Source organism: Solanum tuberosum, unplaced genomic scaffold (genome assembly GCF_000226075.1).
Source record: "Solanum tuberosum cultivar DM 1-3 516 R44 unplaced genomic scaffold, SolTub_3.0 scf00154, whole genome shotgun sequence".
NCBI lineage: Eukaryota > Viridiplantae > Streptophyta > Magnoliopsida > Solanales > Solanaceae > Solanum > Solanum tuberosum.
The window spans coordinates 655,649-666,975 of NW_006239079.1; the positions used below are offsets into that span (position 1 = coordinate 655,649).

An 11,327-nucleotide genomic window follows, 5' to 3' on the forward strand; every position below is an offset into this window, starting at 1 on the left:
GAAATTTATGTAATTTAAAACTTGTTCTTTATGTTTTTTTTAATTCCTTAACAAAAAATCGCTGCTATAGCAGCGATTTCACTTTTAATTTTTATTTATTTATAAAAACGCTGCTAAAGCAGCGATTTTAAAGAAATAATGATTTATTTTTTTTGAAAAAATCGCTGCCAAATGCAGCGGTTTTTATTTCTTTTTACGGAACGACGTCAATTTTTAACAGAAGAAAATCGATCCGTCAGTAGGGATTTTTCCCTTTTGGTTAATTTTTTTTTTATGTGCCTTTTTTGTTTTTTGAAGAAAAAAAATGACCCTTTTAAATTCGGACTCCCTTTTTGTTGATATTTTAATTCATTAGAGTAATAAGGTAACCATATTGTCAAACTACAAATGATATAATGTTTTTAAAGAATTTTCAAAAAATGTTAATAATATAAAAGGAATTAAAAAAATGTTAATAATAAAAAATGAATAATGTGACATGGCATCCTATTAGGAGAGAGATAATATTTTTTTTGTGTCAAGTATATTTTGAGGAAAAGAGGTAAAGTTCAATGATATTGTGGTTCTAAAACAAACATAAGTGATATTTCTAGGTAATTTTCCAAACATGGGTGACTATCCAGGGAAATTACTCCAAAAGTGAAGGATATTTTTAGACCAAAAGGCGGATGAAGGATAGTTTTGAACCTTTTCCAATAGGTCAGGGTAGTCTTGACCCTTTTCCGATTAATATATTATATCTTATTGTTTATGTAAAATGACTTTTTTTATAAAAAAAAAAAGAACACTGGACTATTTTTCTTCCTATATATTTTAGAACTCTTTTTCTTGCCATATATTTTAGGAGTCAATATTATAAAGATAATTAAATAATTAACGACCAGATCACTTTTTTCAATAACGGTCTTAATTAAATAATTTGTAATAACAAATTCCTAGCTAGGAAATCATAAGAAATAGAGAAAAGTTTAAGCAACTTCTTTCAAATGTACACCACTATCTCGACTATTCTGTCAAATACCTTTTGATGGATTTTTTTTTATATATATATATATATACCGCTATCGACTATTTTTAGTTTAAGTTGACGAGTTGTTTAGGTTAAATCTTCAATTTTTAATTTCAAGTTGCAAAACATTCAAATTAAAGAAAACAAAGAATAGATGGATGTTGATGTGGCTACGGTCATCCTGAGCAGGCTATCTATGTGGTCACTTCTACGATTCAAATGTGTTCAAAGTTATGGATGATATTAATTTTTGAACCTTACTTAGCTTTTCGATGAAGCATCTCAATCATGCGAGGAATGACAAGAATTCTCAAAAAGTCCTTGTTAACCAATGATACCTTAAATACGAGGAATTTTCCTTGTATTGTTCTTCTTTATCGTCAGTTCAACAGGTTGAGCAAGTATATAAACTTGATTGTCCTTCTAATAGTAAATCATGACATCACACATTATAATTTTGTTACCATGGCTTGACGCTTATAAGGTTTTATAACTTTATAGTACACTTCCTACCTTTACTATGGAAATTGTACACAAGAGAATCAATAGCCCTCCCCCATTCAAAATTTTTCGAAGGGACTATTGTACTTGGGGATGGGATATGACTTAACTAGTAATGACTATAAGATCCTTAAGATTGATAACAAATCATGTAGTAAAATTCTCGCATTGAATAGTGGTTCTTGGAGATTAACAGATAAACATCCTATTGACCTTCAACATATGCTCACATCTACTAACTATTTGGTATTTGTCCACGGGGCATTTCATTGTCTTATTGGTTCATTAACAAAATACTCTATGATGTCATTTAGTATTTCAGACGAGGTGTAACAGAGAGATATCGTTGTCAGAGTTAATGTACTTGATTGTCTCTAACTTGTTCGGATGGGGTGTTTCAAAATTGGGAGGAATGTTTTGTGCTTATTCTCATTATATGTCTGATAGGAAGGACATTTTTAAGTTTTGGGTAATGAAAGACTATGTCAATGAATCTTAGACTACATTATTTATTATACAAGGTATCCATCTTAAATCAGTCATACCAAAATATATGTTTTCGGATGAAGAAGTGCTTATGAGTTGCAGACATGATTCACATGGTTGTTATTATGTCTTTAGGACATCCAAAGCACCATTTTGATTATGGCTTGAATCTGATGTCGTTCAGCAAAGATTCGTTTATACATCAAGTTTGATCTTCCGAAAATTAAATAGTTGAGGGTATTTGCTTATGTATGATGGAGTCACTTGACCTCTTTTGTGTTTTCATATTATAAATTGAACTCTTTGTTGCACTTTGACAATATTATTTTACTTGTAAATATCGAACTAAACTCATCTTACGTATTCGTAAAGGAAGAAAGAAAGAAATTAGTATATAGCTTAAAACAGAGAAGCAATTTAGTAGTACCTATATCTTTCATACGGTGTCAAATCCTGAAATTGTTTCTACAGATATGAACAATAATGAGAAAAAACAATTTGTAGCCAACAAAATGTATTAGCATCTATATTGTATTCCTTAATTCATGATTCTTCAATTCTTAAGTAGAAAATATTTACCAAAATACTTTAGTTACAATGAAAGTCAATTTTTAGAAGCTTGTCCAAACATGTTAATTTTTTTATCGTCGTTTTGTGAGTTTCATAACGAAACTACTAAAATCATTGAAGAAATTAGTGAAAAGAATAATCAAACAAATCTCGCCCTACTTTAAAATTTGCATAAACCTCATAATTAACATGAAAAATTAAAATTCAATTACGAAATGAACAAAGTTAAACTACATGCCTTCAAAATGCACAAACAAAGCAATTGAGAGCCAATATAGATGGCAAAACTAATGAACATATATAATACAAAAAGAAGAAAATATTAATATACAATTCACAAACTATTCATGCTAAATTTTTTCAGTACACAATCAACAAATTCATATATAGATAAGATTAAATTAGCATTTTAGTGGTAAAAAGGGACCTTTATTGCTGATTTTTTAAAGAAATAATTTTTTGTTGCAATTAGGTGATAATACAACTTTTGAAAACTGAGATCCTCAATGAACCATAAACACAAACTAGAGCCTCGAATAACAACCTCAACGAAAATAGTGATGCCTCTCCTTCATGTGTACTAGGTCTAACTAGCTATATGAAGGAAAAACAAAAGAGACGTCGAAAAGATAGAGTCGAAGATTGAAAAGAATTAATTTTTGTTAAGGAATACTCTTTCAAGTAAAGAAAAGATTTTCGAATTTATTGAAAATTTAGGTTTGTTTGAATTTTAAATTAAATTTACCAAAAATATTGTCACGCCCCAAACTAGGGGAGGCGCAACAAGAACCCGATGCTTCACCTGACCGAGTGAACCAACTAAAGCATAATGGAAATGGAATATTGAGGGCCGACGAGGCCGCCATAATTACCTCCTGAAAAAGATAACTAGACCAATGAGGACACAACCAATAAAAGACATAAGGAATAAGAAATTCTACGAAAAATAACTTCATTCTTGGGACAATAGCTCGCTAATAGATATATGGAATAAGAAATTCTACAAAAAATAACTTTAACCGTCGAGTATACTTCACATAGTACAAACACACTAATAATATGATAAATTCAAGAAATAAGATCAGTGCCCTCACAGAGGGTCTTCCTAGCAATAGAATAGTAAAAAAATGACTCATTCGATGATTTGCAATATTTAGGACTCGTGCGATATGGAGAAAATTTTTTGCCTTAACATACCTTGAATACGACCTTCCTAAAGCTACTACAAACTCCTTCTACCCGTTTCCCTTTGCCTAAAGATATGATTTGCTACCCTTCATAGTTCATACACAAAATAATGGAGAATATACGTACTTATTCTGAAAAGGGGGACATCTCTCAATTTTCTAAAGATATGAACATATATATATATATAGATAGAGAACAAGAAGATGATAAGGAGTTGCATACGTTAATTTTATTTTATTGTTTAGAACTGATGCATCACTACCCTTTATTTCTTCCGTATGTCAAAAGCTTATGTAGTGATATACATTGAAGTGAAAGGCGGTGGGAAATAATTAGACATAAGGGTGGAGACTTTAAACATTAGCAAATTAAAATTAATTTACCAACCTTACCTAATATTAATTACTACTGCCCACTTTCTTTCTTTTTATTAAGTGCCAACACGTAGCCAAAATACAATATTTAATAGTAAATTTATCTCATTGCGTAAACGCTTGAGCATGACGTAGAACCTTGATTTTTTAATATATCACAATCAATAGAAAATTATTTTGAATCAAGTTTACCTCATAAAATACAAATTTATTAACATAAAAAGATTCACTATTTCTGTTAAAATATTACTAATTGATAAAACTCTTATAAAAATAAATATATATACAAATATATTGTATCTAAGAATTTTTCCATAAATGCTTAAAACATTTTAGAAAGGCAATAATATAGAATTTTAAATTTCAGATTTTGATTAAAATACAAAGCAATCAAATCACGTATAATGTTATGATAAAAATCTCTACTTTAGGTTCGCAAGACTCTTACACGAGACAAAGTACAATCATAAATACCCCATGTGTTACAAATATATTAAATGAGTAATTATAAGATTGGGTGAAAAAAAAAGTAATTATTAGATTACTAAGTAAAAGAAAAAATATATTATTATTAATCAACAAGTGTATTGTTGTAATATTTGCTCAAATCATTCAAAAAAACAAAAAAAAAAACAAGGTGTTAAAATTTTTCTGTTGATTAATTTTCAATTTCATACAGTTGTGGAAGGAAGCTATTGTAGTCTCCTCCTCTTCATCTTCTCCAAGTAAAGTATGGCTGTAGATCTATGGAAAATACTGAAAGATTCAATCACACCTCTCTCTGACAACATATTTTACTTTCTACTATGTTGTCTCGGAGATTTCTGGTTCAGCTGATCATGGTTGCCACCACAGATTTCGAGGAAGAGATGCCACCCACAATTCAGCTTGGAGAGAAATCTGAAGAGGAAGTGATGGGTTTGATTCAAAGAAGATGGCAATTAAGGCTCAGATCTATCATATTTCTCAGAGCAGGTAATTTTCATAGTGTTATAAGCTATTATGTCTTCTGGGTAAGTTTTCTTTCTCCAGAATTTTCATTTTTTTCATTTGATTTACTTTCTATGTGAAGCTTTGAATTTGAATTCTTAGATTTTTTTTGGGGAAAGTTCTAAGCTTTATGCAAATATTTTAGTTTTCTGCTAAATTAGTCATACTATATCCATTTATCGCAGCCAACTCAATTTACAGCTTTTGACTTGTACTAATATTGTTACCTAGTTGATTGAATCTCAACCCATTTAACAACAGCTAGAAAGCCTTGCTGGTATAATGAACTTCCAATCATTCAACCAGAAACATATTTACATACTAAGTAATTAACTTGAAGTGATTATTGAGAATTTAATAGTTGTTATGGAAGACTAGGAAGACCCTGTTAACCATCTAAAAGTCAAAGGATCGTCGAAAATTAATACGGTAAAAAAAGCTCTAGGCAATTTAAACAAATTTTCCTTCATACCAGGTAGACTTTCGAGAAGTTCACTAAGATTGATCCGGTTGAAAATTCATCACGAGCAGGTCATGTGGAAGCAAACAGAGAAGAAGTTACAAACTAGACTACCATATATCTTTAGTTCTATATGTATATGTTTGCCTGCAGATGGTCTGAGTTTAGAGGGAAGAGAAGAATGGAGGTTAGATATTAGGATCAGAAACACGTGAAAAGCATATGAAGTTTAGTCTCTGTTAAAAAGTTCACCATAGTAACGGTTATGACTGAAAGTGCACCATGTGAAAGAAATAGAATTATTTTGAGTCCAAATAATAGTGGACTGTTGTGAGCCTTTTCTCCTTTACAATACTTTAGGACATTTTTATGCCCTTTTCGTTCAGAGTATGACTTTAAGAACTCTCATATAACTCATTTATCTTGTTTTTTTAGAAAAGTAGAAATCCTATTTCTCACATAAGAATTATATATTTTCATTAACAAATTTAAATGCTCATAAGAACTCTTGGATACCATTCGGTAGATTTCTTGTTCTTTTTCTCTTCTCCTTTCATAAATGCAAATGTTACAAATACTTGCAGACACATCATTAGATTTGTGTAAATTTCATTTGTATCACTTAAATCTTGACGTAAAATCTAATTAGATGATTTTCAAATAGATGCAATTGACATATTTCTAAACGGCTAAATCTCTTCCTGATTATGAATGCATGTTCACTAGAATTATTTTTATCACAACTTCCTCTAATCTCATTTTAAAGATGTAGCTGATTGATTTCCATTTATATCATTTTACTGGGAACTGAAAGACAAGGTAAATGGCTTGAACATGCAAAGGTAAAAGATCGTCTTCAAACATAAAAAATCTATAGAATTTTTTTAAATAACAAGTACTACATAATCTTTCAATGTTACTTTAGTGTGTATCATAAATAACAGTAAGAGTCTCGTGTTCTTTGAATTCATAGACTTGTCAACAATATCAAATGTTTAGTTGGTCACTTTACTGATTAGACACTTCAAAGGATTTACAGATTGTATAATCTGAAAATTTTACGAGAGTGATTAGTTGAAGGAATATGAAAGTCAAGTAATTTAGAGAATCTACGTCTCTTAAGTCTTCAAAAAAGAGGCCATCGATTGTTACTAAGATCCTCTTTGAAAACAGAGAAATATTAAATATAATTCTATATTGGATAGAATTTACCAGCCAATTTTAACTTTGATATTTATAGAAAGAAAATTAAGTAATCAATTTGCATAAGCTGCCGTTCAAGTAATAGAAATGCACTAAATGAGGTGAATTTGAGAAAATGACGGACCTCACACAGTGTACTTGGTCCACATAAATACTCTTTTTGACTGTCACTCTTCATATCACGTGGTCTATAGTTCAGGGGTTAACAACAGCTGTCCACAATACCCCATAATTTAAGTGTTAAACTGGAAATATGTGAATAGTTTAGGGAGTTTAGAGGTATTAACTCAAAAGAAAATCTCACTTAAATTTTTTATTTTTTTTATCATTTATCAAAAAAACAGGTAGGATAGCAAAAAAGGAAAAAATGTTAAAGATTGTTGACCAGAATCAATTTACAAGTGGATGACATTTCCATTCCATTTGACCAAGATTTTGTATACGACTCTTACTCCTCATCAAAGCTCACTAACATCCCACAATTTTCACCCAATATTTTTTTGCGCACACTGAAGTGAATAAACAATCTAAAGGTATTCCTAAATCTCTCTCTGTCTTATCTTCTTCTTTCATTCTCTAAGGTTGTTTTTCTGATTAATTCCTTACTCATGTCGGATCTTGATTCCAAAAGTAGTTGTGGGTGTTAAAGGAATTCTGTGTACACTTTGTGGAATTCTTTTCTCCTTTTTCTGGCTATTTGATTTTTGCACATACAGATCTGGATTTAAGGTTCTCTAAATTTGTATATCTTCGTTTCCTTCATTTCAACTATTCGTAATTTAGTGTGGTATGATAAAATGTGTGTTTTCTTGTCATAACGTTTAACTCTTTGTCAAGGTTGGTTTTGATTTACTGAATATTCATTTTGTTTAAATAACGATTCAATTGGAGTCCTGCAATCAAGAATGTAGCTTCTTTTGATGTTTTTACAGACTTCTCATCATTATCCAAAAAAACTGTAACATCATTTTTTTGACCTGCATAGGTTAAATGCAAATGTTGCTTTGGTTATTCCGTCTTTTCTTTTCTCAAAAAGAAATTTGGATTTTGAGGCATCTAACATATAAGCTCGATAGATAGAGGATTAGTAGTTTATATGAGAGAAAAGATTGATGTAGGCTTCATATCAGCTGCTAAAACTCTAATGTTTGTTCCCTTTTTATGGAAATCAGTCGGCAACTAGCACTTTAGAGGCAAACACACTCATGCCTCATTTGTTTGCACTTAATGGAGGTCTTAATTTGAATTGTTCAGATTCAGACAATTAAGTGCATTTGTTTGTATGATCTGAATCTTAATCATTCAGATTCAACTCATTAAGTGCATTAGTTTTTGTTTCATTTAAAACCGCTTAATGGATATTATTAGGTCTGAATGAATCTGACTTGTAGCAGAGTCTTAATATTATTCAGGCTCTTTTAAAATAACACTCTTTATTTCACAAAACCTTCCATGCCTCTTGCTTTTCTTCTCCGCCATGTTTTCACGCTTCTCCCCCTCCTTGCTCAAGCAGATACCAATCTTTCTATTCTTGCATTGGTAAGTTTCCAGAATCTTTACCAGTAATTTTTTTCTGGTATTTCTGATATTCACAACATTTTTGGGTGTATTGATGTTTATCAAGAACTCTTATTACCCACAAATATTTTTGTCTAGCGTTATCAATTGTGCGTAGACTCCAATACATCTTGGCATCTCTTAATCTTTGTGGCATCACCAACTTACATTAAAAAAAACATAGGAACATGTTCCATTAATCATATGCCCATGGGCAGTAAAGAAACAGGTGGTTGACTGTCTCCTGAGTTTTCTTGCAAAATAGCATCTGTTGACCTACTGCAATCCTTACCTATTCAGGTTGTCTAGAGTAAAGCATTGTTTAGTTTGATCCAGCTGAAGCATTTAATCTTCATAGGTAGATTGGTCTTCCATATTAACTTCCATGGCCATCTAGCAGGTGCTCGACTTTGTGAGCATAGTTGTCTATAACATTCTTCACTGTGAAATGAGCCTTTGCTTCCCCATCTTAACCTATGTGGTTCACTTTCATCAATACTGTGAGCTTCCACCTTTGCTAACATTTCCATTTAACTCCCATTACATAAAAATTAAAATCCTAGGTATTCCCTTTAGTCCAACTCTCAATGGTTTATGAAATAATAATTATCCCCAAGCATCCCAATAACTACTCTGCACTCAAGTCACCTCATGTTGCTTGGGTTCAATTAAATTGGATTCTTTAGCTTGAATCTAGCCCGAATGAATTATAGAAATTCATGGGGCTTCGCATTTGGTCTATGATTTCCTATTGGCTAATTCAAAAATGTAGTTTGCTGCACATATTCATATATTTTTAGGTTTATATGCAATTCTTATAGTAAAGATGCATTTGCTTTAAGGCCCTCTTTTGTTTTTTATGTTTTAAGAAAATCAGAAAGGGCTTCCAGTACACTGGCTAGAACTATGCTTGAAATTGTGTTATAAAATGTAAGTGAAAGAAAAAGAGGAATCTAAGATTATATTTTTTCTGTTCAGGTAAAAAACTTCATTAAATGTATCAAGAAGATGCAGAAGAGAAGTACATTTGAGCTTAGAAATTAATGAAAAGAAAGTTAAGAGAAAAGCGTAACGAAATCTCAGAATTAAATTTCCTTACTTTATTTGGAAGGCAATAGAAAAAAGTGTGGAAATTTGGTTGGAGGGATATACCGTATAAGGTAGGATAATACTGATTTACCTTTGATGAGAAATCGTTGAGATCACTGGCCAAGTTAAGTTAGAGACGGTTTTAGTAGAAGTGACCGTCCTCCATGTTAGCGAAGAATAACGACACTAGGTTTATGAGGAGTGTAGGGTGAGTTCCAATATTTTCTTTGATTTTGCATGATTTTGCTCTCAGTAATGATTATTTTGATTCAAAATGTGATACTTCCGTCAGCTATGCCAGCAAGAACTTAGTTCTCTGTCGTTATCTACAACCAACTTAAGTTCCAGGTTATATTTTCCTAGTTTCTTCACTTTTGGGCATCATAGTACTCCTCGGACGTATTTGTACTCTCTTCTATGTTTCTTTATATTGCCGGGCTAAACTTTTTATTCTTCATGGTCTGAGTAAATTCACAAGAACACAAATGACAATAAGCAACATCAATTTGATGTCAGGAGTTCAAATATTCTTCTTGGATCTAGAGAAGTAATAACCTTTCTTGGTTCTACAGGAACTTAGGAGATTGAAGCTTTTATGATGTCATTTCAAAAACAAGAAAAGATTGAAGCTGTTGTGATGGAAGAAGGAAATTCTCCTGTAAGGAGATGGGAGGACCTTAATATTGATATGCTGGTGAATATATTCCAGTCCTTTGACCTTTTCCAGTTGATCTCTGTAATTCCTCAAGTTTGTCCTGCATGGCAATTGGCTTGTTCTGACCAACGTCTCTGGAAAACACTGGACTTGTCAGTAATGCAGTCAAATTTCATCAGAATTAGAGCACCGCCGTATGTATATGTCGACACTCCATCTCGTGAAAAATTGACCCGCATCCTAAAGATTTGCTTGAACCTTAGTCGTGGAAACATACTGACCTTGATCTTCCATTATAATTTGTATGTTGACGACAATCAATTGACTTATACTGCCAAGAGGTATTCCCCTGATAAACTTTAATCTTTCTATAGTACAATACCTTCAATCAAGACACTGTATAGCAAGCATTGTTTGAGAGTTCAGGCTTCTGATATAATTTTCCATTGTATATTTAATACAGGAGAAGCAAAAATTACTGTGAAAATGAATTGGACAGCTAATTAAATCTCCTCTTTTTCAGGTGTCCACGGCTTAAACGCCTTGTTATGCCTGCTTGGGAAAAACTAAAAAAGCAAACAATATGCAGTGCTTTTCATGAATGGAAAGATCTTGAATCACTAACGATGCCTAGTTTAGAAGAACCTGCATATGTCATCGAGAAAATTGGAAGGAGTTGCAAAAAAATTTCTGAGCTAAAGATTATGGCTCCCTGCGATATACTGTTTGCATCTGCACTGGTCTCATTTCTTCCAAACTTGAAAGTGTTGAGTGTGAGGTGTACAGAGTTATCTAAACATGCTTTGGTTATTCTCTTGGAGGGGTTAAAAAAGTTGAAAGTGCTCAACATATCGCATTGCATAATTACTGAAGACCTTCCTCCACCTGCACCAATGAAAATTCTGACCGAGCTTGATGAATCCATTCTGGAAAAAGCGTCTAGGTTAGACAAATTCCTAACCTGCATGAGTGACTCGTGCATCATGTGTCAGCGCACTCAAAATGATGAAGGGTTCATGAGGTGGTATAAGTATGCAGACCTCTGGAAAGTGGATGAGGTGAAGTCTCTTGCAATTTGAAAACTTTAAGAATGTTTTGCTTCATTAGTTGAAGGTGCAGTATAATGTGTAAACTTGTGTGTATGAAACACAATAAAACCTTTTAATGCTACTTCTGTGTTGTAAGTCTATTCTCTTTGACTGGGTGGTTTTCATGTTCTTCATGTTTCTATGTTCTTTTATGCTT

The 11,327-nt window shown here is 32.0% G+C and overlaps 1 protein-coding gene across 2 annotated transcripts; it reads left to right on the forward strand.

Moving 5' to 3' along the window:
• Positions 1–4,760: 4,760 nt before the first annotated feature.
• On the forward strand, positions 4,761–11,327 carry LOC102604312 (F-box/LRR-repeat protein At3g48880-like). Of its 2 annotated transcripts, XM_006353267.2 has the most exons (4): positions 4,761–5,103; positions 7,126–7,314; positions 10,000–10,423; positions 10,606–11,327. In XM_006353267.2, exons 3-4 carry the CDS (start codon positions 10,023–10,025, stop codon positions 11,159–11,161), a joined length of 957 nt encoding a protein of 318 aa, XP_006353329.1. In that variant the 5' UTR covers positions 4,761–5,103; positions 7,126–7,314; positions 10,000–10,022; the 3' UTR covers positions 11,162–11,327. The 2 variants fall into 2 exon arrangements, with proteins under 2 accessions (XP_006353329.1, XP_015166783.1); XM_015311297.1 differs by lacking the exon at positions 7,126–7,314.

Coding starts and splice junctions, on each gene's coding strand:
- LOC102604312 (XM_006353267.2), top strand. CDS start 10,023: ATGATGTCATTTCAAAAACAAGAAAAGATTGAAGCTGTTGTGATGGAA. Junction 10,424..10,605: donor TTGACTTATACTGCCAAGAG/GTATTCCCCTGA, acceptor CCTCTTTTTCAG/GTGTCCACGGCTTAAACGCC.